The sequence below is a fragment of the Myodes glareolus genome, chromosome 8 (genome assembly GCF_982192425.1).
Source record: "Myodes glareolus chromosome 8, mMyoGla1.1, whole genome shotgun sequence".
NCBI classification, from domain to species: domain Eukaryota; kingdom Metazoa; phylum Chordata; class Mammalia; order Rodentia; family Cricetidae; genus Myodes; species Myodes glareolus.
The window spans coordinates 100,673,874-100,701,024 of record NC_142033.1 but is presented as its reverse complement, the minus strand read 5'-3'; the positions used below and the strand labels follow the sequence as shown (position 1 = coordinate 100,701,024).

At 53.3% G+C, this 27,151-nt stretch overlaps 3 protein-coding genes and 1 non-coding gene across 12 annotated transcripts; 2 read left to right on the top strand and 2 right to left on the bottom strand.

Annotated features, from left to right (window-relative positions):
• Positions 1-124: 124 nt before the first annotated feature.
• Positions 125-7,933, bottom strand: Gtf2f1 (general transcription factor IIF subunit 1). Of its 5 annotated transcripts, XM_048427403.3 has the most exons (13): positions 7,805-7,933; positions 7,555-7,702; positions 7,419-7,465; positions 6,246-6,318; positions 3,937-4,130; positions 3,378-3,548; positions 2,126-2,310; positions 1,257-1,410; positions 1,110-1,171; positions 920-1,039; positions 744-817; positions 534-672; positions 125-448 (listed from the first exon to the last, which is right to left on the bottom strand). In XM_048427403.3, exons 2-13 carry the CDS (start codon positions 7,564-7,566, stop codon positions 150-152), a joined length of 1,530 nt encoding a protein of 509 aa, XP_048283360.1. In that variant the 5' UTR covers positions 7,567-7,702; positions 7,805-7,933; the 3' UTR covers positions 125-149. The 5 variants fall into 5 exon arrangements, with proteins under 5 accessions (XP_048283360.1, XP_048283362.1, XP_048283363.1 ...); XM_048427405.3 differs by lacking the exon at positions 7,805-7,933 and having other exon boundaries at positions 125-445; positions 7,555-7,789; XM_048427406.3 differs by lacking the exon at positions 7,805-7,933 and having other exon boundaries at positions 1,110-1,168; positions 7,555-7,789.
• On the top strand, positions 6,911-6,983 carry Trnak-uuu (transfer RNA lysine (anticodon UUU)). The gene has a single exon. It is a non-coding gene; the product is annotated as a tRNA-Lys (tRNA).
• Positions 7,934-8,025: 92 nt separating the features above from the next.
• LOC125395761 (adenylate kinase isoenzyme 1-like) lies at positions 8,026-16,607 on the top strand. Of its 4 annotated transcripts, none has more exons than XR_015002854.2 (6): positions 8,048-8,286; positions 8,954-9,153; positions 10,267-10,380; positions 14,947-15,141; positions 15,575-15,708; positions 16,448-16,607. XR_015002854.2 is itself a non-coding variant. In XM_085692350.2 (5 exons), the coding sequence occupies exons 1-5, from the start codon at positions 8,226-8,228 to the stop codon at positions 15,641-15,643; spliced, it is 639 nt and encodes a 212-aa protein (XP_085548476.1). In that variant the 5' UTR covers positions 8,045-8,225; the 3' UTR covers positions 15,644-16,607. The 4 variants fall into 4 exon arrangements, 1 of the variants encoding a protein (XP_085548476.1); XR_015002858.2 differs by lacking the exon at positions 8,048-8,286 and adding an exon at positions 8,303-8,677; XR_015002855.2 differs by having other exon boundaries at positions 8,026-8,286; positions 14,947-15,361; positions 15,575-16,607.
• On the bottom strand, positions 16,542-27,004 carry Khsrp (KH-type splicing regulatory protein). 2 transcript variants are annotated; one of them, XM_085692346.2, is made up of 19 exons: positions 26,634-27,004; positions 24,621-24,717; positions 24,102-24,140; positions 23,779-23,818; positions 22,480-22,529; positions 22,302-22,373; positions 21,382-21,439; positions 21,018-21,192; positions 20,828-20,926; positions 20,507-20,605; positions 20,315-20,417; positions 19,754-19,999; positions 19,519-19,679; positions 19,320-19,429; positions 18,984-19,072; positions 18,698-18,898; positions 18,549-18,626; positions 18,313-18,473; positions 16,542-17,315 (listed from the first exon to the last, which is right to left on the bottom strand). In XM_085692346.2, exons 1-19 carry the CDS (start codon positions 26,883-26,885, stop codon positions 17,280-17,282), a joined length of 2,166 nt encoding a protein of 721 aa, XP_085548472.1. In that variant the 5' UTR covers positions 26,886-27,004; the 3' UTR covers positions 16,542-17,279. The 2 variants fall into 2 exon arrangements, with proteins under 2 accessions (XP_085548472.1, XP_085548471.1); XM_085692345.2 differs by lacking the exon at positions 16,542-17,315 and having other exon boundaries at positions 17,582-18,473.
• Positions 27,005-27,151: the final 147 nt, after the last annotated feature.

Genomic DNA, 27,151 nt, shown 5'->3' with positions numbered 1-27,151 from the left:
AGGTGAAATTAACTCCTGACTATCGCACAGGGGACAAGCCCAGGCCATGGATTGAGCTCAGCGGGCAGGAAGGCTGTGTCCGCCCCAGGGGAGGGCTGGGGTGGCAGTGAGGACTCGCTTGCACTCTGGGGCAGCTCTCTTTATTCGCATCACTCTTTGAGGGAGAAGTGCATCTTGTCACCAATCATCTTGCGTTCAGGGTTGAGGCGCTTGAGGATCTGCGCCAGCACATTCACCGTCTGCTCGCTGCTCAGCCCTGTCTTCTTGGTCTGGAACTTTTTCAGCAGGTCCTTTGTGGTCATGGGCTTGCGGGTCAGATAGCGGCGCACAGCATCCTCTGTCACCTGGACATCACCGCTGCTGGGTGTGGACTTCCCAGACAGGCTCTGAGGGGCCGTGTCCATCCGCAGGCGCTTGGCTGCTGGAGTCTCACCTGTCCGCTTCCCTGCTGGAGAGAGGAATGTCACGTGGGGGCAGGGGGTACAGAAGGAAGTGGGCTGCCATTGGCTCTCAGCTCCTCCAGGGACACTCACCCTGTTCCAGCTTGCTGGCTGCAGCCCGCAGGGTGGAAGAGGTGCTTGCTGCCTCTGCACTGGGAGTTCCTGGCCGACTGGGGCCCTTAGAACTCCCCCCTGATGGCTTCCGCTCCCTCTTGGGGGGGGTCTTCTTCTTCTGCAGAGACCGGGGTGTGAGTCTGTAGGCACAGACTACCACTCCCACCCCAGCCCCGGGCTCTGCCTTACCGCCATGAAGAGTGCAGAGGAGGTCTCGCTGTCGATGTCACTGTCCTCCGAACTGTCTGACTCATCACTGCTGTCTGCATGGGCCAGAGGAGGGTCATAAGCAGAGACCCTAGAGCCCACGCACCACGACTGAGCAGGAGGATACTGAGACCCTGAGCCTCAAGTGCCCCATGTACCTTTCCTGCGTTTCTTCTCCTGTGGGGTGGGGACCTTCTTCTCTTCCTCCTCCTCCTTGTCTTCCTCAGGGGGCTTCTCCTCCTCGCTCTCCTCGCTGCTCTCGCTCTGCTCATCCACGCCTGGGGACATAGGTATGAGCAGAGGGACTGCCAGGTGGGCTCCCACCCCCAGTTGGTCCCTGACACCTACCTTTGGGACCATCCTCCTGCTGCAGCACTTTAGGCTTGCCCTCTGTCTCGTCTGGGGAGCTGCTGTGGGGCAGAGAAGGGCAAACATGAAGATGGATGACCACAGGCCTGCCACAGCCTACCACGGCCTGCCTCACACCTGCCTCACCTGGAGCCGTCTGACATGTAGTCCACCTCCTGGCCCTCAAAGTCACCATCGTCACTGTCCTCAAAGGCCTCGTCATCTGAGCCCTTCTTCTTTTTCTTCTTCCTGCCTGCCTTGGTCAGTGGGGCCTTTTTCTTAGTTTTGGAGGCTCTGTTGCCTATGAAGGAAAAGGAAGATATGGGGGATCAGACTGGATGAGCCCAGAGCGTTGTTCACAGCTAGGTGGGGGCTCCACTCCAGCCCCTCACTACAGGGTTCTAGGCAAGGACTCCACCCCAGAGCCATGCCACCAGCCCCTACCTTGTATCACTGTGTTGTGTGGGGCTTGGGCGGAAGGGCTCTCTATCCCTAAGGCATCCAACTAATTCTTTTTTAGATTTTTTTGGGGGTGGGGGCACGTTCAGATAAGATTTCTCTGTGTAGCCCTGGTTGTCCTGGAACTCACTCTGTAGACCTGGCTGTCCTTGAACTCAGAGATCAGCCTGCCCCTGCCTCCTGAGTGCTGGGGATTTAAGGTATGCCCTTTATATTTTAAGATGGGATCCAAGTAGGCAGGCAGGGCTGGCTGTGTGAACTCTGGATAGTGGCCAGCGCACCATATGGGGTAAGTCTTCTTGTGTCATACCAACAAGGAGACTGCACCCCGCGTTAGGCCACTTACCCCTCCTGTGCAGGCAGCTCAGCCAATCACCCTCACCCCACTCCACCAGTGGAGTGACTGTCACTCAGTCACCCAGGCCTGGGACCTGCAGCAGAGCACCCTCAGAACAGTCAAACAAACTGCTCCCATGGAAATTCTGTTAAGGTGCCATGTGTCATGTGCTTCCCTGGGGGCCCTGTCCTTGAACTAGGACCTCTAGGTCCCCACTCACCCTCCTCGCCACTGGCATCGCTGCCATCGGAGGACATTTCCAGGTCATCCTCCAGGTCATGGATACGCAGCTCGCTTGGCTTCTTGCGGCTGCGCTTCTCCTTCTCCTCCTCATCTTCATCCTGGTCCTGGTCCTTGAGTCGCCGCTGCTGCATGATGCTGAAGTGATTCAGAACCTTGTTCCTCCTGCACATGGGGACAGTGACTGAGCATTCTGAGGATAGTAGAGGACAGTGACCAGGTCACTCAGGCGGGCAGACAGGATGATCCCGCAAGGTCGCTGATATGAGCCACACAGCACACCCTATGTAGCCTGTCTCTACACAGCACGCTCCAGGAAGCCCTGTCTCCCCTGTCAACCTACCAACCAACCAACCAACCACAGAAAAAGGCAACCTGGATCATTTCAGACCCCCAAATCTTGAAACCATACAGGGTGAACCCTCAGGTTCATGTACAACTGAACACCCAGGGAGCCCCACATCTTGGCTCCTCCAAGCTCAGGGTCTGTTCCAGGCAAATCCAGCTATCACATTGGTTAGCTAATTAATATTCCTTTTTTTGTTTGTTTGTTTCTTTTCTTTTTTTTCTTTTGAGACAGGGTCTCTCTACATAGTCCTGGCTGTCTTGGAATTCATTATGTAGACCAGGCTGGCCTTGAACTCACAGAGCTCCTCTTGCCTACGTCTCCTAAGTGTTGAGATTAAAGGCATGCAACACCATGCCTGGTAAGTTTTGGGGTTTTCTGAGACCAGATCTCATATAATCCTGGCTCACCTCAAAGTTAATACGGCAGAGAATGAACTTCAACCCGATCCCCCTGCTTTCACCTTTAGGGTAACCAGTGTGCACACCACACCCCCCATAATTAATTTATCTCATGGATTACTTAGAGCAGGGGTCTGGACGAGGAGCTGTTGTGGACACATTTATGCATGCCTGGAAAAAGACTATGCATGGGGGAAGAGGCTGCTTTTGACATTGTAGTCCTGGCCCCTTGAGAACCTGCACCGCTCCAGGCTTGCAAGCAGGCACACAGCAACCCTACACATCACATAAATACCATAGCTCTCCCTGGACGCTCATGCTGGGCCTCCCCAGTTCTCTGTCCCAGCTTCCTTGCATCCGTTTCAACTCTATCTCCTAGGCAGCTGCCATCGGGAAGTTGTGCCCACCCACGGTGCCACCACTCACTCAGCTCCCGGCTGTCCTGCTGCACCAAGGGTATTCGCAGTGCGACCCCTGTGGCTCACCTCTCCCATTCCTCCTCAGCCTCCTCAGCAGTGAGTGTGCGGTGTCGGGCCAGCGGTGTGAAATTATACCAGTTCTGCACAGGAAAGGCCTCAAAGGCGCCATCGGCACACTGGGTGAAGATGTAGTAGGCTGTGTTCTCTGTCACCCCACCCTTCTTTATGCCTTTAAACCTGTGGAAAGTCTAGATCAGGTCACAACGCTACCCACAGGGCTGCCTGCACCCCCAGCTACCTCATCAGCACCCATTTGGGTTCTCCTAGGAATGCCTGGGACAGAAGGGCACAGGACACCGGCTCCATCAGACTCCACCTCCTTTGCCGTGGATGGCCTTCTCCCAGAGGGTGGTCCCAAGTATTAAGACCTCGTTTCAAGGCCACACTCAGGCTGCTGAGCCAGGCCAACAACACCCAGTTGGCTCACCTTCAAGATTAAACCTTGGTCAGGGCGGTGGTACTGGGACGCCCCTTCTGCTGGAACACACTTGGGGAAGGTGCCCCTAAAGTGTGCACGCATGTGTGAGAGCACAAACTGGCCCTCCCCACCATCGGCGCCACTCACTTCCTGCCAGATTTGCCGTTGACCCGGAGCAGCCAGGGCTGGTCCTCAGGCCGGAACTCCTTCAGGACAATGCCATACTTCTTCCGTCGCGCCTCCTCCCGCAGCTTTCGGTTGAATTCGCTGCCTGCTCCGGACTCTGGCATCTCCTCCTCCTGGTAGATCTTCTTGTTGCTCAGATCTCGCTCCAGCCGAGCCTTGGGGAGCAGCAGGTATGGCCTTTCAGCCTCTCACAAGAACACCCTGCTGTCTCCCTGTGCTGGGTTCCGTATGCTCCCAGCATAAGGAGTGGGAGTTCATATCCCCAGTACCTTTGTGCAGCTTAGACCCCATCAGAGGGACAGACAGCAAGGCCCAGGTTCAGTGAGATACCGACTCAAAAACTAATGCAGGCAGAAGGCAAGAACTGACTCCTGAAAACTGTTCTCTGATCTGCACACTGTATCCCACACACACCTGCACCCCAACAAATGTCACTGGGATAACAACGTGGAAAGTGACTACAGAAGAGAGCTGATGTCACCTCCGGCCTTGACATGCACAGCACGCCCACAAGCACATGTGCGCACACACAAACAACATACACATCAAGATTCTGGCCACAGGAAATGGGGAACTCAGAATAACAATAAAACAGACTGCGACAGAAGACCACAGAAGCACGTAGGTGGCATAATGTCATGCCGGCCTGATGCCAGAGTAAGTAACCCTGCTAGCCATAAACTCCCACTGGGCTAAACCCGGCCTAGCTGTGGAGTTTTCACTCAGCCCCTAATCCATCCTTTGTGTGACAGATACCTTTTGTGGACCTTGTCCGAGAGTTTCCCACGGATACAAAACCTATGCAAAACTTGGTTTAGAGGAAACCCGGAAAACTGTGGTACCTCATGAATCAGGGATTTGCACCTGCCATTGTATTTTCGGAAGCTTCATTCAGTTTGTTTTGAGATATAGAAATCTACTAGCTGAAGTGTAAACACAGGAATAAATAAAGGTTCCAAGAGGCAAAGGGAAATGGCTCCAGGTCACTGAGACTGAGCCCTGGAGCCACAGAGGCTGAGTTCATTCTCGTGTGTCTGAGTCTTCATTTCACAGACCCGCGGGAGCCCACACACCAGTGCGGGGTTACACACGGCACATGTACAAAGAGATTAAAGGAAGACAGTGCCCACCTGGAGATGGACAGGAGCAACCCAGACGGTATGGAAATACATTTTAACATGGCACCCAGAATAGTGGGTGGGCACTTTAAAACTTTGGTCTTTAAATTTTCTGATTTATTGGTGTTTTTGAGACAGGGTTTCTCTGTGGATCCCTGGCTGTCCTGGAACTCGCTCTGAGACCAGGCTGGACTCCACTCAGAGATCTGCCTGTCTCTGCTCCCTGAGTGCTGGGATTAAAGGTGCTTGCTTCTGCCACCTGGCTACTATTAACCAGAAAATCCTGTTGTTTAGCCAGACTGGCTTCACACTTACGACTCATCTGCCTCCCTGATGCTGTGATAACGATCCTGGTGGCTGTGTCCATCTTGTGTTTTGGCTTTATCTTTTTGAGACAGGGTCTCACTGTATAGCCAGGCTGTCCTGAAACTCAGTGCAGACCAGGCTGGCACTAATCTCAGGAAGATCCTCCTTCCTCTACTGCCCAAGCTGGCATTAAAGGTATGTGCCATCACACCAAGCAGGCTTTATCATTAAAAAACTTTTTTTTGGGTTTCGAGACAGGGTTTCTCTGTAGCTTTGGAGCCTGTCCTGGAACTCACTCTGTAAACCAGGCTGACCTCGAACTCACAGAGATCCGCCTACCTCTGCCTCCTGAGTGCTGGGATTAAAGGCATGTGCCACCACCACCCAGCTAAAAAACTTTTCAACTGCATTTATATTTGTTGTTGGGGAGACTGTATGCGTCATGGCATGTTTGTGAAGTCAGAAGACAAATCTGGAGAGGTGGTTCTTTACTTTGCTGAGCCATCTTGCTGTTCCCTACTTTATCCTTTTTAAGGCATGGTCCATGTATTCTAGGCTTCATTTGAGCTCACTATGTAGCCAAAGATGCTCTTCAATTTAAGATACTCCACCAAATTCCAGTGCTGGGATTACAGATGTTTGTTACCATGCTCTTTTTTTTTTTTGAAGACAGGATTTATGCAGCCAGGCCAGTGTAAAATACTATCTCTGCTCAGCCTCCTCCGGGCAGCTGGAATCGCACGACTGCTAGATTATAGGTGTGGCCACCATCATTTCAGGAAACTGATTACTGCAACCACCAGCCCCTTTATGTCCCTGCCCAGCCGCCCAGAATGACAGACTCACCTGGTTCCAGGTAGCAAAGTTGACCTTATCCGCTGCATTAAAAGCCATTATGTTGTACTTTTTGGTTGTGTTCCTGGAATGGAGAAGACAATTCAACCTACTATTCATTCAACAAACCCACCATGATTGCAGCATGGTTGTAGGTAATGCTGGGAGTCATAGAAGACTCCAGAACAGTGGTTCTCAACCTTTTAACAGCTCCTCACGCTGTGCTGACCCCCAACCGTGTAATTATTTTTGCTGCTGCTTCACAGCTGTAATTTTGCTACGAATCATAATGTAAATATGTTTTCCAATTGTCTTAGACAACATCCATGAAAGGGTCACTTGACCCCGAGGGGCTGTGACCCATAGGTTAAGAACCACTGCTCCAGAGTTTCCCTGTCTGTTTAAGAAGCTGGATCCATCTCCTCCAACTCACTTAGAAAAAGTGAGCCAGATCCACGGGCACCAAACACGCTCACAGTGCATATCTGTACACGCAGACAAGACATTCATAAAGAATAATAAAGCTTTAAGAAAAAGTGGGCCAAAGATGTAAAAGACCTCTACTGTAGAGAGGGACTCAAGCAGGCAAGGGGTGAAGGCAGATGGGTCTTGGTGGGTTCAAGCCCAGGCTGGTCAAACCAGCTAGGACTGGCTACACAGTAAGGCTGACATCAAGAGCCTGGATAGCTCAGTTGGTAGAGCATCAGACTTTTAATCTGAGGGTCCAGGGTTCAAGTCCCTGTTCGGGCGGAAGTTGTTTTAGATACTGCTGGGCAGACAAGGACAGGCTCCTAAGCTACAGAGAAAGCCTAAATAGACTGTCTTCAATATAAAAGGGGGTGGGTAACACCTAAGATAGGAGTTGAAGGATATGGCACTCTTGACACAGAAAACAGGATGTATAACTAATATCTGTGACTAGTTCGGATTTGTGTGTGTTTTTCGAGACAGGATTTCTCTGTGTAGTCCTGGCTGTCCTGAAATTCACTCTGTAGCCCAGGCTGGCCTCAACTCAGAGATCCTCCTGCCTCCGCCTCCCTAGTGCTGGGATTAAAGGCGGCCACCAGTCTGGCCTGAGCGTCTGAAACAGGACAAAGTGGCCGACGCTGACATCAACTAAGGTGTGATTGCTACTGAGGCATGGGCGGGAAGCCGGCCGAGGAGTGTGTGACGTGGGTGACTTACTTGGGGACACGGACGACATACTCGGTGACATTCTGGTTGCCGGGGCCCTGCAGCAGAGGATGCACGGGTCTGTGAGGCGAGAAGAGGTCGCGGATCTGTCCTGCGACCCCCCAAATCCCGCCTCATCCATACTCACTATAGTCGCCATGGCCGTTGTTCAAGTGGTTCCGGGTCGGCTTGACCCGGATTCTTCGTGATGTCCCTGGGTCCGGGAAGGCAACTTCCGTGTCACGTTAATAGGATCTTGTGTTTCTGATCTCCAAACCCTTAAGTCTCAGAAAAAGCTGGGAGAGAGAGTTTTCAAAAAACAAAAAAACAAAAAAAACTCTCGGCGCGTGCGTCACAGTCTGACCCGGAAGTAGAACTGCCACGTTTATGGCAGTTACCTTAGTATCCACTTCAGCTTCGCCTCCACCTCTGCGAGGAACGAAGTCGCCTTCAGCCAGTGTTCTCTTCTTTAGCGTGAATGAGTTACTCACGGCACGCGGCCACGCCCTCCGTGATGTCACGACGCAGGCACCGCGGTGCGTCTTGGGTAGGGTGGGAACGGCGCCTGGCAGGCGTGTCCTAGGCACTCTCGCTCGCGCGTGCGCTGAGGGCGCGTTGCCGTAGCAACCGCGGCGGCTCCGCTGCGGGGGCTCTCGCGGCGCCTCCGGGGGTGGGCGCGGGATTCCGTTTTCCTCTGCGACCCGGTGCCGAGGGAGTCCAGGGGATCTTGCAGCATGAGCCCCTTGTGACGCAGAGCGGAGCCGAGGGCTCAGGGGTGGGGTGCAGACGGGGTCTCGCGTAGCACGGCATGCGGACGGTATGGGTCTGTGTGAGTCCACGCTGCCCGAGATGGGCAGAGCTCTGAGGCCCCAGAAGAAGGGTAACGCGGGGAAGGGGGCGTGGGAGGGGCAGGCTTCCTCGCTGTCGGGGTGTGCACACACTAACAGGGCAGAAGCGCAGCTGCGCATGCCCCCGCCCCACCGTTGTTGATGCCTTTGGGAGATAACTCGACGGGTAGGGAAGCCAGTCTCCGAAATGGAAATTAACTACTCTAGAGGGAGCGATCAGAGAAAGGGAGCCAGCGGGACGCATAGGAGTTGGTTAAGCGGAGCGGCGGGGAGACACAGACATGGAACCATAAACTCCTGACTCCACAGATATGTCTAGTAGCCGAGACATTGCTTTCTTCACCATCAGAGGCCGTGCGCCCTGCGTCAGAGACTGACTAGGAGGACCAACGCGAGTGGAAAGGGAGAGAACCGTGGCTGACTGTGAGGGTCTGAGGCAGGGAGAAGGGCAGGGACGCAAGCAGGCGGGATAGACAGCAGCTCCTCAGGTGGGCGGAGCAGGGTGCGGCTGGATGAGTTTGAGGACCTTTCCTTTCCCTTTCATATTCTGTAAAATGGGGTGGTGGAGTTACTGTGCTCCGAGGAGGTCTGTGCAAATGGCTCAAGAGAATCCCAGAGGTGCGAATCCCTTCGATGTGAGGCCATGGTCCCTATAAAGACACGCACTAGTACCCGCTCTGTCTTCCCTGAACACCATAGATTTCCTGAAGTCCCTCCTGATCATCTTCGTGGTGGGCGGCCCCGGCTGCGGGAAAGGGACCCAGTGCAGAAACATGGCCACCAAGTACGGCCTCTGCCATGTGGGGCTGGGCCAGATGCTGCGGGAGGAGGCTCAGAGGAGCACCAAGCGGGGCCGGAAGATCCGGGACATCATGCAGCAGGGACTCCTGGTGCCCACGGTGAGAGTTCAAGGGATGTGGGGGGCACAGCAGGACAGAATCCCCATGACGCCAGGGTGTCCTGGCCCAGCCAGTGCCTTGTCATGCTGATGTCATCATGAGAAGCTGTGATGTGGGACCCGTTAAGGGCGTCTGCTGCTCCAGCCGAGGACCCACATGGTGGCTCACAACTGTAACTCTAGTTCCAGGGGATCTGACGCCTTCTTCTAGCCTGAGGGCTCTACGCACATGCACACATGCACAGACATCCATGTAGACATGGATAAATAAATAAAACTCTACCCCCAAAAAAAGTCATGTTAAAGACTGTGGCAGAGGTTGATTGGTAGAGTGCTCACCTAGCATGCACAAAACCCTGGGTCCCATCCCCAGCACCGCAGAAACTGTGCACACTGGACAACCCAGCACTCAGGAGGTGGAGTCAGGAGGATGAGGAGTTTGGTGGTATCGTGACTGCAGAGAGTCCATGTCAAGGACCAGAGAGATGGCACTGTGGGTGAAGGTACTTGCAGCCAAGGCTGACAACCTAGCTCAGTCCCTGGGGCCTCTGTGATGGAAGGAGAGAACCACCTACTCTAAGATGTCCTCTGACCCCACACATGCTGTGGGACTTGTGCCACTCCTCCACAACTAGATACATAATAAAGAGATCTAGTAAACTTTGTTTTTGAGGCAGGGTTTCTCTGTGTAGCCCTGGCTGTCCTGGAGCTCTGGAGACCAGACTGGTCTGGAACTCAGAGATCTGATCCAAATGCCTCTGCCTTCCGAGTGCTGGGATTAAAGGTGTGAGCCACCACCACCCAGCAATATCTAATAAACTATTAAGAGTCCAACCTTGAGCCTGGCGGTGACATACTTCTTTAGTCCCAGTATTAGGGAGGAAGAGGCAGTTGGATCTCTACGAGTTTAAGGCCAGCCCAGTCTATGAGTTCTAAGATAGCCAAAGCTGCACAGAACAAATGAAAACCTACAAGCAGAAAGGAAGCTAATGATAAAGGTGCTGGGTCCTGCTTCCGTCTCCTATGAAGTTCAAACTGAATGGCCTCTGCAGCACCTGGCCTCTCTGGCGGAGCCTGCACACTGAGTCCCGAGTCCATGCACTTGCCTTCCCAGGGTCTCATTCTGGACATGGTCAGTGACAGCCTATTGTCTCATCCAGAGAGCAGCGGTTTTCTCATCGATGGCTTCCCCAGAGAGCTGGAACAGGCCAAAGAGTTTGAGCGAATTGTGAGTGTCCCGGCCCCGATCCCACAATGTCCTTGGGTGTGTGTGCCTGCGTGGAGTTTCCAGGCTACCCCTCTCCCCACTCCTCTCAAAGCCCTAATAGATGATGCCTGAGGGCCTGACTTGGAAGACCTCCTTTCTTTCAGCTCTCGTACCCTAGGCTGGTCTCAAACTCACAACTTGAACAGGTTGACCTTGAAGTCCTAACCTTCCTGCCTCCACCTTTCAGGTGTGGGATGGCAGCCCCGTGCCACCAGAGGGTGGAACCCGGGCAGGGCTTCATGCTAGGCAAGTCCTCTGCCTGCCAGGACCCTGCCCAGCCTCCTCATGCACAGTAAGGGTCAGAAGCGGGGACGCATGGAGGCGTAGGCCTGGAAGCCCAGCACTGGGAGCCTGTGAGGCAGGAGTATTGTGATTTCCAGGCCAGCCCAGGCTGTCTCAAACTAACAATAAAAATTGAACAAAACAGGCTGCAGAGAGGGCTCAGCAGTTAAGAGCAGTAACTGTTCTCTAGCTCAGCTCCCTGCATGGTGGCTCACAACCACCTGCAACTCCAGTTTTAAGGGACCCGATGCCCTCTTCTGGCCCCTACAGGCTTCTGTGTGTATGGTGCACATAAACTCACCCAGGGAAAGCTTATACACTTAAATTTTTGTTTGTTTATCGAAACAGGGTTTCTTTGTGTAGCCCAGGCTAGACTCAAACTGCCTGCCTCTACCTCCTGAGTGCTGGGATTAAAGGCCTGTGCCACCACCACCCGGCTCACACACATGCACACACAAATATTTTTTAAGTCATAAAAAATACCTAAGGTGGGGAACAACTGTGGAAGGCACAATTGGCGGTGCAAGCTGATGGAAGAATCCAGAGGGTGAATTTACCATGCAGAGTGTTGCCAATGAGCTCAGTAAGCATTCCCACTGCTGTTGCCATGGGGACGTGCAGGCCCTATGTTACCAAGCCAGTGGTTTTATGAGAAGCTGGGAGCTTTGCTGCAGAAGTAGCATCCCTGCCTCTTGTTTAAATATCGGTCAGATTCTTAACATGTGGAACTGTGTAACCCAAAGGGAACTGTGGGCTGGGAGACAGGCTGGAGTAGCCTCAGTCCTCAGTGTCTCGTGTTTTTTCTTTTTCTTTTATTTTCTTTCTTTTCTTTTTCTTTATTTTATTTTATATATTTATTTATTTTGTTTTTTTGAGAGAGGATTTTTCTGTGTAGCTTTGGTTCCTGTCCTGGAACTTGCTCTGTAGTCCAGGCTGGCCTCAAACTCACAGAGATAGGCCTGCCTCTGCCTCCCGAGTGCTGGGATTAAAGGCGTGTATTCAAAAGCACGCGCCACCACCGCCTGGATTTGGCCTTCAACTTTTAAGTACCAAAGGATGACATTGATGTCGATGCCTCTGCCTCCACTTCCCCAGTCCTGGAAGGACAGCGAGACAGCACTGTCCATCTGGTTGGCTTTGTTTTTTGCTTTTTCTGGAGACAGTATCTCTCTGTGTGGTCAGGCTGGCCAGGAAGTCTCTGCAGTCCTCCTGCCTAGGCCCACTGAATGCCAGAAACACAGGCATGCAACATCACAGCAAGCTGTTGGCTGGACAGTAACAGTTAATTCCTTTTTTTAGATATTCAAATTTATGCATATGAGTATTTTGTTTGCACGTCTGTGTGCCCACTACAGATGTGCCTGGCTGGCCCTTTTGAGGTCTGGGTCTGAAGATGGCGTCAGGTCCCCTAGAACTGGACTTAGAATGGTTGTGAGCCCTCATGAGGATGAGGTCCTCTCCAAGGACACAAGCACTCTACAACTGAGCCCTAACCATGTACCACATGGGTACACTCTATGATATGTACACAGAATAAGTCTTTGTCTTAAAGACCTGAAGATTGAAGCCTGGTGGTGCTCTGACACCCACAAAGTCTCCAAGAGAGGGGCTGAGATACAGCTCAGGGGTAAAGCCCCTGCCTAGGATCCCCCAGTGAGGGCTAAGAATGTGCCCTAAGCATAGATTTCTTGCCAACTAGTGGTGGTGCACACCTTTAATCCCAGCACTCAGAGGCAGAGGCAGGTGGATCTCTTTGAGTTTGATGCTAGCCTGGTCTACAAAGTTCTAGGACAGCTGGGGCTACACAGAGAATACTTTTTTTTCTCAAAATAAGAGAGAAAGAAGGAGGGTGGAAGGAGAGATTTTGGCTGAAAAGATGACTCAGTAGTTAAGAGCACTCAATGCTCTTTCAAAGGACCTGAGTTCAATTCCCAGCACCCACTTCAGGTGATTCCCAACTGCCTGCAACTCGAGCTCCATGGGCACCTCACTCCTCTGTGGGTACGAGCGCTCATGTGTAGCACACACATATACACGTAGACTAAAAAATATTTTTAAAAACGATGAAGAGTGGGCTGGAGAGACGGATCAGAAGTTAAGAGCACTGACTGCTCTTCCAAAGGTCCTGAGTTCAATTTTCAGCAACCACATGGTGGCTCACAGTCACCTATAATGAGATCTGGTGCCCTCTTATGACATGTAGGCAAACAGCAGACAGAACACTGTATACATAATAAATCTTAAAAAAAAAAAAAAGGATGAAGAGGGACCAGTGAGATGTCTCAGCAGGTAAAGTGCTTGCCACCAAGCCTGACGAGAGAGAGAGAGAGAGAGAGAGAGAGAGAATATGAAACAAAAATGAAAACCCAGAACCGTACTTGCAGGTGCCATGACTTTTGGAGGTCTGAGCAGCAGATGACTTGACACCTACAGGGCAGGACCAGTGGAGAGACAGGGGAAGGGGCAGAGAACCGTTACCCTTCTCCATGTTTGTCTTACATGTTCTGCACATGCAATGCCCACTACTGCAAATCGAGCCTTGGGTTGGGTGGGGATGGACTTGGAGGACAGAGCACTGGCTTCCTATATTCAAAATCTTGAGCTCCATCCCCAGAGCCTGTGTAGAAGTGAACCCCCATTAGTATCAGCTCAAGGATGTGTGGAAGCAAGAAACAAGGTATGGTGGTGTACACCTGCCATCCCAGGACTGGTCTGGAGAAGTGGGAGCAGGACAATTGGGGTTCAGGGTCATTCTAGCTACATAGAGAGTTCAAGGACAGTCCAAAAGAAAAAGGAGAGGAAAAAAAAGAGAAAAACAACAAAGGGTCAGGTGAGGTAGCACACGTTTAACCCCAGCACCTGGGAAACAGGCCGGTGGGTATGAATTGGATATGAACTTGTGGAAAGCCTGCTCTACAAGGCCAGGTCCAGGGCTATATTGTGCAACCCTATCTAAAAAGAAAGGCGGGGGAAAGCAAAATGGCATAACTAAGTAACAGGCTTTATGGTATCAGCGTTCAGGAGGCTGAGGCAGGAGGAATGTTAAGTTTAAGGCCAGCATTGGGTATATAAAATGAATGACCTTGTCTTAAAATAATTAAAGAGATAACAGTAAATAAATAAAAAGAACATAGCCAGTATGGCTGTGCACACCTGTATTTCATCCCCTGGCATTGGAGACAGGAGGATCAGGAGTTCCATGTCAGCTAGGGTGACATGAGACCCTGTCTCCCAAAGTACACCAAGGGTACATGTTATGGCTCAGTCAGTAGCTGGCGTTGCAAGTGTCTGGGCCTGAGTTCTATGCCCAGAACCCACATAAAAACCTGGGTGTGAAGCTGGAGAGATGGCTGAGGTTAAGAGCACTGACTGTTCTTCCAGAGGTTCTGAGTTCAATTCCCATCACCCACATGGTGGCTCCCAACCATCTATAATGGGATCTGATGTCCTCTTCTGGCGTGTACGCATACACACAGGCAGAACACTGTATATATGATAAATCCTGGCATGTAAGCATACACGCAGGCAGAATACTGTATATATAATAAATCTTAAAAATGAAAAAACAAAAAAATCTGGGTGTGACACATATGCTTGATCTCAGCTCTTGAACAAGGGAGACAGGAACATCCCTGGGGCTCACTGGCCAGTCTAGCCTGCTTGTAAAGTTTTAGTCAGCGAAAAACCTCACAAAACAAAAACAAACAAAAAAAACAAAGGTTGCAGGCTGCAGAGAAAGCTTAGCAGTCAAGATTGTGTATTGAGCCAGGGAGGCATGGTGTTACTCCCCTTCAATCCCAGCCCTGGGCAGGCAGAGGCAGATAGGTCTGGACGTTCAAGACCCTCTCTTAGAAATAAAAAGTATTTTTTTCAAGACCAAGTTTCCCTGTGTAGCCCTGGTTTTCATGGAACTCACTCTGTACACCAGAGTGGCCTCCAACTCAGAGATCCACATGCCTTCCAAGTGATGGGATTAAAAGCATGCACCACAATGTTAAGCTCAGAAATGTTTAAGAGTATATATTGCTTTTTCTAGAGGACCGGAGTTAAGTTCTTAGCATCCATGTAGGTGACTCATTTCCACTCCTACACCATCCACTGCCAAGGGCCCTGAAGCCCTCCTCTTCTGGCATCCATAGGCATTGAACTTATATCACACAGTCTCTCTCTCTTCCCCAAGCTCATGGCCTCTTGGGACCCTGTGCAAGACCCTTTCCTCACCCTGTCCTGTTGGTTATTGCATAGGTGGGCAGGGCCCCCAACGCAGTCATGGTGTTTGACTGCTCCATGGAGACCATGGTGCGCAGGGTGTTGCGACGTGGACAGGTGGAGCACCGGGCAGACGATTCAGAATCGACCATCCGCAAGCGTCTAGAAACATACTACACCCTGTGTGAACCTGTCCTGGCCTTCTACCAGCAAAAGAACCTTCTGCGAAACGTGGGTACCTGGAAGGGGGCCCCGCTTAGCCAGTTTTAAATGAGGGGATTCTATTTCATGTAGCCCAGGCTGGCCTAGAACTCATGTCTCCCCAGCAATGATAGATGTGAGCCACTGGATGTGCTTAGCTCCTGAAAGCATTGGGGTCCCAATGCTGCTACCTGTGTAGCTATGAAGCCCTGATGCTGCCCACACGCCTGGCTCAGCACAGAAATGATAGGTAATGGACTTTGGTGTTCTTATCTCTGTGGGAAACAAGCATTGGAGACTCTGCCTTCTGCTCCCTGATCCATGGGGTCTCCATTCCCCTCATACCCATTGCTGTCACCCAGGCTGCAAACCTGCTCACACCAGGGCTTGCCTTGAAGCAGTTATGGGAGCGTAGATCTTGCCATGGGCTGTACCCTTGATCCCATGGTTCCCTCTCCCCTAGATCTTGGCTGAAGAAGCCCCCGACAGCATTTTTGTCAAGTGCTGCTTGGTCATTGAGAGTCTGCAGTGAGGCAAGGAGGGGTCAACGTCCAGCCTACTTAATCCCCCACAGTACACAGGACCCAAGCCTGTGAGGTGAGACCTTGGTGATAACAGGGCCCCTGTGGGCAGACAGGCACCTAACACAGCCAGAGGGGAACTACCTTCACCTAGAGGTGCAGCTCTCACTGCATCATGTGGACACTGGTCATTTTGTAGTGTGCCATGGTCTGCAAGGGTTCTGAAGGCAGCTTTGGAGAGTGGGTTCTTTTGGTCCTGATGCTGTGGCCCATAAGCCCCCCCCCCCGCCGGGCTGGGGTTACAAGGGAGTCAATGCACCTGATTTTGGGACCAGCACTTTCACCTGCTATGCCATCTCCCTGGCCTTGACTGATTCTGATCACAAAAGGTAACTTCACGGGCTGGCACACTGCCGCAGAGCCCTTGGCACTACCCACTTTGTCCGTGATCCCAAGTGGCTTTTACTCATGCAGGCCTGACCTCTACTCCCACTCAATATTAGCCACACACAGGCAAGTCAGGCCTGTGCCCCAATGGGGTGTTTCCACAAAGCAGCCTTAGTGACAAGTGTGGCCACATCCATGGGAACATGCACCCCAGGGATCATCCTCAGTGCCTGGTTCCCCAGGTCCCAGAGGGAAAGAGTTCAGACAGCTGGGCAGGCTCCCCAAAAGGAAGGGGATAGCACTCACTCATCGCCTCTACCCCACTCACCGTGTGTAATAAAAAGGGAGGTCAGGAAAAGGCAGGCCTGCAAACTCTCCTAAAAACCAAGATAAAATCCCCACATGAAGTCGCTCACCTCTGTCACCAGGGTTATGTTCACAACACCTACAAAGGTCATCTGCTTCAGAGGTCTACTTGCTACTTGAAGGGTGGAAGACAGACGGCAGCCAGTAAGACACGGGGAGGTTTTGTTACCATTTATTTGTGAAGTTAAAAACGAGCGATAAAAAGTAAAAACTGCCATACAATTTTTTTGTTGTTTTGTTCTCATTTTCTCAGTTTATCTCATCCTCAACAGATGACAACGTACCAGGCCAGTCCTGGGGTTGGGGTGGGTATGGGGCGGAGCCAGGGAAGAGCAGAGGGGAGAGAGAAAGGGAGAGGGGAGATACAGATAGAAGGGTAGGGCAGGAGGGGCCTGCGACACCCACACCTGGTCCAAGGAATGTTCCAACTCTAACTAAAAAAAAAAACCCGAAAAACAGATAGCAAGAGTGACTTGTTTCTTTCCTTTAAAAAGTTTATTTAAAAACAAGAATAGGCCCCGGGCAGAAGGGAGGAAGTGAGCCGCTTCCCTCAGAGGGTGGGCTCAGAGGCTAGGGGGATAGAGATTTATATATTTCTATATATATATCATTTTATAGGTTTTGTTCTGCTCTTTGTGATTTAATTTTTAAACTTTTTTTTTTTTGGCAGAGGTTAAATTCTCACTATTTTCTAAGGCTGGCTCAACATGAAGGATCCCAGTTTTGGAAGGGAAAAGATGTGAGACACACAGAATGAGAGAGGGAACGCCTCAGCATGAGGGGGACCCCCCCTGCACCCCGGGCAGCCATTGCTCTCTCACCAAACCAATCAAATTATAGAAACCAATAAAAGAAGCCCCCAAATGGAACAAAAATGGAGGGAAAAAAATATTTTCACAGATGAAGTTCATATCCATTTGCTTCAATTGCCTGCGGAGAGGGAGAGACAGGAATGGTCATGGCAGGAGGGCGGCCGGGCTGCAAGAGGCTGCGACTCCAGGCAGCCGGCCAGGAGGCCGGACCCAAGCCCGCACAGGCCAGGCAGGGGGCTGTGACTGTCTGTCTTGGGGACTCTGCTGAAGTCAGACTGCTCCTTGGTGGAAGAGAAGCAGAGGAAGAGGAGGAGAAGGGGTCTGCAGCAGAAGCCAGAGGCATGGAAGGGGCGCACAAGGGAGAAGTGCCAGGGTGGGGAGGAGGGGGCAGAGGAGGGAGGCGGCGGCTCGGCGTCACAACATTCAGATCATGGTGTCCCCACAACACCCCTGTGAGGTAGGTTGGAAGGTGGCAACGATCGTCATGCCCACTTCACAGACAAGACTGGGACACAGAGGCAAGTGCACGAGAGGTGGCCTTGCCAGGCAGGGAGGGCCCAGTCCCCTCAGTGGGCTCCCCTCCATCCCAGCAGAGCCAAGGCCGCCTGCAACACGCAGTTACTTGGACATGGGGGATAAAGATGGTGTCTTTAAAAAAATAAAAGAATAAAAAAGAACAAAACCCAAAATAGTGATGCTGAGAAGGGGAAAAAAATAGACATTTTCTTCCCAAGTGGCCAGATTTTGAGCGAGTGGGTTCGACAACCGGCATGGCGCCCAGTGCAGTCCCCACTTTCTGCCCCCACCCGGGACACCCCAGCAGTTCAGAGTTCCACCTTTTCGGCCGGTGCCCCCAGCACCCGACAACGTTGCACCAACAGCGGCTGCGGCTGCTGGAGGAGCCTCTTCCGTGAGCCTCTGCACCCAGCAGGTGGGCGCTTCCCAGCGGCGGGGCTGCGGGGCTCCGGGAGACTCTGGCCACGCGCCCGAGGCTGGCATCAAGGGCACACCCCGCAGGGGAAAGGGTTTCCGGCGCTACCCACTAAGGCAGGATGGACGGTGGCCGGGGGTTGGAAGGAGAAAGGAGGAGGAGGAGGGTGGCAGTTCCCACTTGCCTGCTGCTGTCCCTGCTGGGTGGGAGGTGGCTGTGGGCCACCAGGGCCTGGGGTCTGTCCGTAGTAAGCGGCCTGCTGTCTGTAATACTCAGCCCAGGCGGCGCTGTAGTCGGGCTGGGAGCCAGGGGGTGCTCCAGGACCCCCACCAGTGGCCACTTGCGCTATGGGCAGAGAGGACAATGAGCGGCTGGCAGAAGAACCCATACCCACACACAGCCCCATCCCTGGCAGCTCACCTTGCTTCTTGTAGTATTCTTCCCAGGCCTTGGTGTAGTCCTGCTGTGGGGGCGCACCAGGTTGCTGGGGCTGCTGGCCTGAAGAACAGGGTGTCAGGGTAGCTGGATCCTGTGCGGAATACCCCACTGCACCCTGGCGCTGAACTTACCAATTTTCTTGTAATACTCTTCCCAGGCCTTGGTATAATCCGACTGGCCAGTGGGTGGAGGCTGGGGGGGCTCCCCCTGCGCAGGTGGGGCTGCAGGGGCTGGGGCAGGGCCTGGCACAGGGCCCGGGGGTTGCTGGTAGTAGTGGGAGTAGTAGGCGGCCCAGGCAGCATTAGGGTCTGCAGCTGCTGCAGCAGCTTTGTCTACAGGAAGAGATGTCGGTTGAGGGAGGGCACGGCAGTCGGTCTGATGTCACCCCCAAATCTCCTACATGGTACTGACACTTACTTGGGTCATGGGGAGCAGGCGGTTGCCACTGGGGGTAGGTATTGCCCCAGCCCTGAGGCGGGTACTGATGAGGAGGGGGACCACCGGCACTGCAGGGGAGGAGACAGGTAGTCATGAGAGCTGGCTCAAGAGTGTCAACATGGAAGCCCCTACCACACCTAAAGCTGGGGCTGACACACAGGATAGAGACCAAGGACAAAGGCAGAGCAGTCTCTCAGGGCACCTATCAAACAGACTGAACACAGCTCCTCCTGTGCTTGAGGGGCAGGGCCTGTCCCTCCTGTGCCAGGGGCTCCACAAGCCCATACATAACCCAGGAAGCCAAGGAATACTCACTGTGGGGGTGCTCCTGGAGGCCCCTGGTTGAAGGGTCCAGGGTTGAAAGGCCCCATAGGTCCAGCAGGGCCTGGTCCTCCAGGGCCTGGTCCAACTGGGCAGAGGGGACCCTGAAGGAAAAAGTGGCAGCTGTGGTGAGTGGACCAAGGTGTGTGTGTGTGGGGGGGGGGCACCTTTACCAGCACCCCATGGAACTCACCTCTATCTTCTCCTCAATGAGCTGCTTTGCATGGTCAATCTGCTGGGGTGAGCCCCGGATGACGAACAACTTGAAGTTGGGGTCCCCATTGGGTGGCAGCTGCCGAGATATCTCCACAAAGGCGCCCGTCTGCTGGTTAATGGCCTTCACATTCTCACCACCTGTGGGATGACAGCTAGTGAAGGGCTGACAAGTGCAGAACCAGGCAGGGAAGGGCAGAGCCTCAGGGACTCACCTCGGCCAATGACCAAGCCACACTTGTGGGTAGGAATGGAGAAGGTCATCTCTCCTCCAGGAGGGCCCCAGTTGCCTTGGCCCCGGCCCCGCCCCCGGCCCCCAGGGGGCATGCCAGGGGCCCCTGGAGGACCGGGGGGCCCACTCCGAAGGCTCTGAAGGAGGTCATTGATGATCCGGGCTGCATGCTCACACCGATCTGGGGGCCCCATGATGTGAGCAATCTTCTCAGGGCCTGTCCCATCATCTGACATTCACACCAAGAAACAGTTACTTAAAGCAAAGTCAAGCTACCAAACTGTGCCTTAGTTGGAGACCAGCTCCCCTGACTTGCTATGAACATGCAGGTGGACTTTTGCCCAGAACATGCCCCCATCCTTTCAGTGTGAAATGAGTGTCTTCCCACCTTTGGGGTCCACAGAACTAGCTAAACTTGGGGAGACAATGGTTTCTGAAAAAGCAACCAACAGGAACTGGGTATCAACTTTCCATACATAAGCACTGAGGGTCTGCGAGAGGCAGGGGCAACACTAGTGCCTGGGCCAAGATGGTGCCCACTGACCTTGCTTGAACTGGATGCGTACACCAGCGTCATTCTGGATCTTCTTGATCATCTCTCCACTCCGGCCAATGACCACACCAACTGAATGCCGGGGTACAGGTACCTGGGAGGCCAGGAGGCATAGGGTCAGCAGGTGAGGCCCTAGCTCTGCCCTGCTCCTGCTGCCCACCTCTCTGGAGTGCTTGCACTCACATCAATGCCTCCACCAACTCGAGATCCGTACTCATTGCGGTCCCCAAAGCCGCCCTGATCACGTTCTCGCAGGATGTCCATCACCATCTCACAGGCTTGCTGTGGACACACAACACTGGACAATGGGCACAGGCAAGTGTACTGCCCCAGCATCCATCCCCTTGGCACCTGTAAGGGTTCTCCACATCCCTTAGAGAGCTGTTCACCCCAGTGAAGAAGCTGAAGGGCTAAGGAAAGAATGCTGCTGCTAGCAGCAAGGCAAGACCCCAGGGCAGGCCTGACAGTGGAGCCTTCCAGAGACCATGCTGTCTGGGCACTCACCTGCACTTTGTATGGGTCCCCAATGATCCGCAGTGGCTTGTCCACATTTGTATTTTGGGAGCCATCTTGAATTAAAATCATCTTTACCCCAGCGCGCTCCTACAATGGTAAGTGCCTGTCAGAAGTGGGCTCTGACAGGGGCCCGCTGGTGACTGTGGGGACAAGTGTTCTGCCCTGCGCCGCCCCGCACCTGCAGCTGCTTGATGGTCTCCCCGCCCTTGCCAATGACCAGGCCAGCCTTGCCAGCGGGGATCATGATCTCCTGCACCGTGCCATTCTGACCCCCATTAGCGTTATCATGGAACTGTCCTGGGGGTCCCCCACGGCCCCGTGACACGATGTCATCCAGCATCATCTTCGCCTTTCTGGAGAGAGAACAGGGTGAGCACTCAAGAGTGTGCTTCTGCCGCATACCCCGCTCAGGTGAGCTATTTGGCAAGGGCCAAGGATTGAGATGGGTGTGAACTCATCTACACAGTTCTAGGAGCAGGTCAGGTGGGAGGGACACACATAGGTGTCACTAACATCCAAAGGAGACCCAGCTGGGAACTTACTGGACAGACTCAGGGGCTCCAGTCAGGGACACGCTGCGCTCAGGGAGGCCACCACTATCTGCAGAGAAGAGGAGAGGCTCAGTGCCCAGAGGGCTGCTGTGGGGACAGGAAACTTCCAGAACAGTCTGTAACCCTCTCTGACAAATCATTTCACTCCCCTGCCAGGAGACACCCGAAAGGCTGCTTTTTAAAATCTCACTGGGGAAGATGAAACTTGGGAGGTAAATATGCAGAGCACCACACCCCATCACCCAGTACCACGAGACCAAGGCAGGAGGATGGTGAGGGGAAGAGGGAGAGTCCAGAAATCAGTTCTGGGGCTCCCTAGCAGCATCCGGGATCCTGGCTCAAGTCTGAAGGGAAAATCCCGAGGAAGGCCCTACAGGAGTGCTCCACAGCAGATCCAAGCAGCCTCAGAGCTCAGGCTGACCCCGACACTCTGCTTTCTACGGCACTAATCTGTAGTCCATGGCACTTTAGGTGACAGCATAGAGCCTGCCATGTCGAGAGAGGTGCCCCCATGCTAAGTCCACCTTCGCCTATGCTACCCCACATATAAACAGTAAAAACAGGTATGGATATATCTCAGGGAGCAAAGATACTCATCACCAACCCCAATGACCTGAATTCAATATCTGGACCCCATCTGATAAAAAGAGCCAGAAAGCAGTATAGACCCACAGGCTCTGATCACCCTGACCAGAGTTGACCTCTGACCTCCACGTGTGCACTGTGCCAGGTGCTCTCCCCACAAACACAAAAGAAATAAATACAATAAAAATATAAAGTACAGGAGGGTTCCAGCCACCATGGCACCTGTTGCTCTTAGTAGCAGTGCTGTGTGCAAGCCTAGGAAGCACCCACCCAGCAGAGCCAGCTCTGCACCAGAGTTCCAGGCAACTTTAGATGAAGGGCCATACCTGGTGAGATCTGAACTTTGCAGCCCGAGTCCTGCTGGATTTTGTTAATCTGCTCACCACCTCTGCCAATGACTGGGTGGTAGAAAAAGAAAGGTAAAGGCCAGGAAAGGGCACCCAGACCAAGGATTCCCATCAGTGGCCCCTTGGACTCCACCCTCATATGGTGCCCCACACTCACTCAAGCCCACCATGCCGTCCGGGACCCTATACTCTTCTGTCATAGAGGTCCTGTGGAAAGAGACACTCAAGATCAGCCTCCAGCTGAAGAGAGACCCCCAGCTCTCCTGGAGATGAAGGCCTGGACCCTTGAAGCTCCAGGACTTCTGCTGTACACTGTTACTAACAAACCAAGTGCAAAAGCTTCAGGGCCAGAGCGAAGAATGAATATATCAGTTTACAATTGGCATGGGTCATCCCATTTCCTCAGGTAGGAACAAGCATTTGAATTTCTTTTTTCTTTGCTTTTTTCCCTGAGACAGGGTTTCTCTGTGACATAGTCCTAGCTGTCCTGAAACTAGCTCTTATAGACCAGGCTGGCCTGGAACGCGCAGAGATCTCCCTGTCTCTCCCTCCCCAGTGCTAGGATTAAAGGCATGCACCAATGCCCGGCAGCACTTGAATTTCTTGGTTTTGGAGACAGTGTTCCAGGTAGCTTTGAACAGATTCTCTGCCTCTACCTTCCACATGCCAGGATGAGACACGTGTCACCTTGCCTGTGGTCCTTGTTTGTTTTTTGAGACAGGATTTCTTTTGTGTAGTCTTGGCGGTCCTAGGAACTAATTCTGTAGATCAGGTGACCTTGAACTCGGAGATCTGCCTGCTTATGCCTCCCAAATGCTGGGATTAAAGGTGTGTGTCACCACTGTTCAGACTAAACAATTTCCTTTTTTTTTATATTTTATGTGCATTGGTGTTTTGCCATGGGTGTTAGGTGCCCTGGAACTGGAATTACAGTTATGAGCTGTCAAGTGGGTGCTGGGAATTAAACCCAGGTCCTCTGAAGAGCAGTCAATGCTCTTAACCACTGAGCCATCTCTCCTGCCCTGCCTGTGTTTTCTTGGAACCCGGTGCTGGGGAGGGAATCCAGGGTGGGTGTTCTACTGGCTGAGTTACAGCTTCCCCACCTTGGACATTTTCATACCAAATTGACAGTCCAGACATCAGTAAAAAATAAAGAGGCTCACCACACAGTTCATCTCATTCTCCAGCCAATGTCTATTGTATTTCAAGAAATTATAGGCTCATTCAAAGACAACCTGGTCAGATTCACCCTAGGCAATCTGAGGCAGCGGGGCAGCAGAGACCCACAGGCTCTGACTACCCTGGGAGCATGTGCCCAGTCTGAGCCAGTGCTTCTGAATGCCCAGCCGGGGAAAGGGAGGGACAGGCACAGCAGTAAGGAGCAATTTTGCTCCCATGGTCACACACTTTGGTCCCACTGCCACCACCCAAACCAAAGACACCAGGAACAGCTTACCTGGGGGGAGGATGAATGGGTCCCAGTTGAGAACCAATAGCTGAGGAAAGAAATTCAAAGCAGAGCCTAGTTTAGAGCCTATTTAGGCTCCACAACCCCAACCCATGATGTCCCTGCTTATACCAGGGGCAAATGGTAGCCAAGACATAGCCCTGTGCCTGGATCTCATCCTGAGGGCACTGTGGCCTCTTCCCATGAAAGCCCCTGTGTAAGCTCTCGAATGTTTCAAATTCCACAGGCTTGAGGACCCTTAAACCTTCTGAGCCACTACACAGGTCTCCCGGACACCCAATGCCCCCATGCCCACACACCAGCGGACTTACAGTCTCCCTGGGAAGCCAGTTTCTTGCTGTCTGGCTGGTCTGTGGATGAGAGAGACTGTCAGATGCGACACCACCCACCTGCACCGCCTCAACCCCAAAGCTGGTGCGTTATGTTCCAGGCAAAGTCACCACAATCCCGTATGACAGCAGAGATGGAGGGTTAGAGGGTGCTGGCCCAGAGTGACAAAGTTCACTTTTAACATTAGTAATATCATGGGGTCCTTCCAGATTAGAGCTGGACATACCCAGGGAACAAGTGCCCTGCTTAGGAGCAACCTTGGCGATGCTGTGCCCTGTGTCACCTCCCACAAGGAAGGAACAATCTTGAGAACCTACAGTTTTCCTTGGTCACAATGGACCTGCCCTTCTCTCAGCTGCCTGATACCTCAGGGTGGCAGATGGAACAAAAAACTGGGCGACTCCCCTGTCTTAGAGCCCCACTGGGACAAAGTACTCCTCTCAGTCCCAGGCTTCCCTCCAGGATGAAAGCCAGTCACTGTCGCCACCACCAGGAGTTACCTCCATCTTCCAGCTGTCTCTTTTGGCCCCCAAAACCGAAATCGGGAGTGTTGTTATTCACGGTGGTAGCAGCATCACCTCCAATTTTGGCTGCAATCTAGGGTGAGGTAGGAAGTACAGACAAGTTACCATCTCAGGCAACCCTCAAGTTCGCCCCAACCTTGGCCTGGAGTGGCGGCTCTGGATTCTGGGTATACACACACTGGAAACTTTTAGGAAAGTCTCCCCGCAGACTCCCTGTTCTCCCCTAATGGCAGAACCTGCGTTCATAGGCTATTCTAAGTGCAAAGGAAACAGCAGCTTAGGAGGACAGGAACCCTGGGTCACCTCACACAAGTCGCCTGGGCAGCAAACAGGACTTCAGAGTGGTCCTTCCAACTTTCCTGTCTCTCACCTCTGACATCTTTACAAAAAATCCGGAGACATCTCAGCCAAACTTTTGTCTTCAAAGCACCTGACACCCCCATATAACCAAAACAAAAGCCCCTCTGGGATACAGCAGAGTTTCGAGTGCACAGAGCACCTTCACATCATCCCCAAATGAGCAAACACACACCCCAAATCCTGAACTCAGGAACCAAACTAGTCTACTATAAGAACCAAAAATGTGCTTATCCTTGACAGCAAGTGACAGCACCACCCCAGGGTAAGATGCGTCTTAATCAACACTGTGGGGCATGCTAGAATCCACCCCACCTTGCAGTGAGGAAGGCAAAGACAGCGGAGAGGGTAGTAATCCAATGGTTTCTCCCACCTTGGGAGGATCCAGTCCTTAGCCCAGAGGCCCCAGGACAACCCCTGGGCAACACCATCCATTGTGAGCCTGGGCCATTTAACTTTTAGATGAAGAGAGGGAGTGGGGTTGTGAGCAAAGTTGAGCTGGGTCACACCGGCACATGTCACCAAACAAGTCACGTTCCCAAAGGGAGACAGACAATTCTTCTGAACTAACTCCAACAGTAAAGAGCAGGTGCCTGGTGTCCGCCTTCCCCATCTCACTCCAAGGCCCAGGCTCACCAACAAAGGGTCCTCTCTTTACCAACCAGATTCAAGAGGAAGGACTTCTCCCCACGCATCACTAAATCCCTTCCCAGGGAAGAGACAAAAATGTTTGGTTTGGGGACCTGTCTTGAGTGGAAATGGGAGTATAGGTGTGTAAAGCGAGATCCTATAAGGTAGGTGCCGAACTTCTGGGAGGGTCCAAGTATGTGCTAAGCTGGGTCCCCACTTTCTAAGCATGTGTTGCCTCTTCGAACCCCCTCTAATAGTGGCCCCTAGCATCCTTGAATGCAACTTTTGCAAACCCTGACGTGGCTCTTGGGGACCCTAAGATTACAAGCTCTCAAGGGTTCCAAGAAGGGACTCCCAGTACCCCTGACCTCATCCTTTTTGAAATCTTGCAGGCCGGGAGTCCTCATTAGCCCTAAGAGCAGTTCCCTAACAGACTGCAAGCCTTCATGTCTCCTAAGAGGGATCTTCGACTGCATACACAGAAGTGGATCTTGTGGACATCCTCATAATGCCCAAGCTCAGGCCTCTACAAAACCAGACCTCTTCAAATCACAACCCTTCCGGGATTCTGAGGTGGTCCATCAGAACACAAAGCCGTATTTCCTGAATGGAAATGGAGAGTGCAAGTTTGGGGGTGGCTCTTGGGGACACTGTCCCAAACTGCGAGCTTTGTGGGTCCTAGAGGAATCCTCCAGTGCACTCAGGAATGGTTCTGGGGAACTCCGAGCCTGCAACCCTCCTATTCTAAGAGAGACCTGATGCAAGTTCAGGACTGGGACTCGGCGACCCCCAAGGCTACCAACCCTCGTCCAATGCAAAGTCTGGCTTTCGGGGACCCCCTCTGAGTAAACCCCTAACCCGAAGCACGCAGAGGGTCACCCTCATACCGAGGTGGCCCCAGACTCCCCGCCCCGAGCCCGCCACCCACGTGACCCTCCCGCGACCCCGCGCGCGCCGCCGCCCCCTCCCCCGCGCGCGCACGCGCCTTCGCGGCCTCCTCACCTGGCGGGCCCGCTGCACGGCGTCGGCGAAGGCGTCCTTGCGGATCCCCGGGCCGCCACCACCGGGAGGCTGCGAAGGGCCCCCGGACGCGCCTCCTCCACCTGGGCCGCCACCGCCGGGGCCTCCGCCGCCCCGGTCTCCCGCGCCCGGCGGGCCAGGCGGAGGGCCTCCTCCCGCACCCGCGGCTCCTCCTCCTCCTCCGGCAGGAGGCGGCGGGCCGGGCGGGGGGCCTCCGGTGCTGTAGTCCGACATGGAGCGGCGCGGACGGGCCTGGCGTGGAGGCTTCAAGCTGAGGAGGAGGCGGCGGCGGCGGCTCAACGCGGGAACAAGGCCTCGCTCCACACGGCCGCGGAGCACGATGGGAAGCCAGCGGCTGGGAAGACGACGAGGGGGGGGGGGAAGAGGGGCACCTCCTCCCGCCGCCGGTGTGACGGACGGCGCGGAGCAGCCAGTAGAATGCGGCTGTCGCTCTGCGCCGACCAATCGTGAGCCGTGAATCCGGGCGACCAGTCAGACTC

Excerpts from the sequence above, each read along its gene's own strand:
- Gtf2f1 (XM_048427403.3), bottom strand. Across the intron at positions 2,311-3,377 it reads GCTGAGGAGGAATGGGAGAG|GAGGAACAAGGTTCTGAATC; the intron begins GTGAGCCACAGG and ends CCCCATGTGCAG. Across the intron at positions 673-743 it reads CCTCTGCACTCTTCATGGCG|AAGAAGAAGACCCCCCCCAA; the intron begins GTAAGGCAGAGC and ends CGGTCTCTGCAG.
- LOC125395761 (XM_085692350.2), top strand. The coding sequence starts at position 8,226 with ATGGGTCTGTGTGAGTCCACGCTGCCCGAGATGGGCAGAGCTCTGAGG. Across the intron at positions 8,287-8,953 it reads TCTGAGGCCCCAGAAGAAGG|ATTTCCTGAAGTCCCTCCTG; the intron begins GTAACGCGGGGA and ends TGAACACCATAG. Across the intron at positions 15,142-15,574 it reads AAAAGAACCTTCTGCGAAAC|ATCTTGGCTGAAGAAGCCCC; the intron begins GTGGGTACCTGG and ends CCTCTCCCCTAG.
- Khsrp (XM_085692345.2), bottom strand. The coding sequence starts at position 26,885 with ATGTCGGACTACAGCACCGGAGGCCCCCCGCCCGGCCCGCCGCCTCCT. Across the intron at positions 22,374-22,479 it reads GGACGGCATGGTGGGCTTGA|TCATTGGCAGAGGTGGTGAG; the intron begins GTGAGTGTGGGG and ends TCTACCACCCAG. Across the intron at positions 19,430-19,518 it reads TCATTGAGGAGAAGATAGAG|GGTCCCCTCTGCCCAGTTGG; the intron begins GTGAGTTCCATG and ends TTTTTCCTTCAG.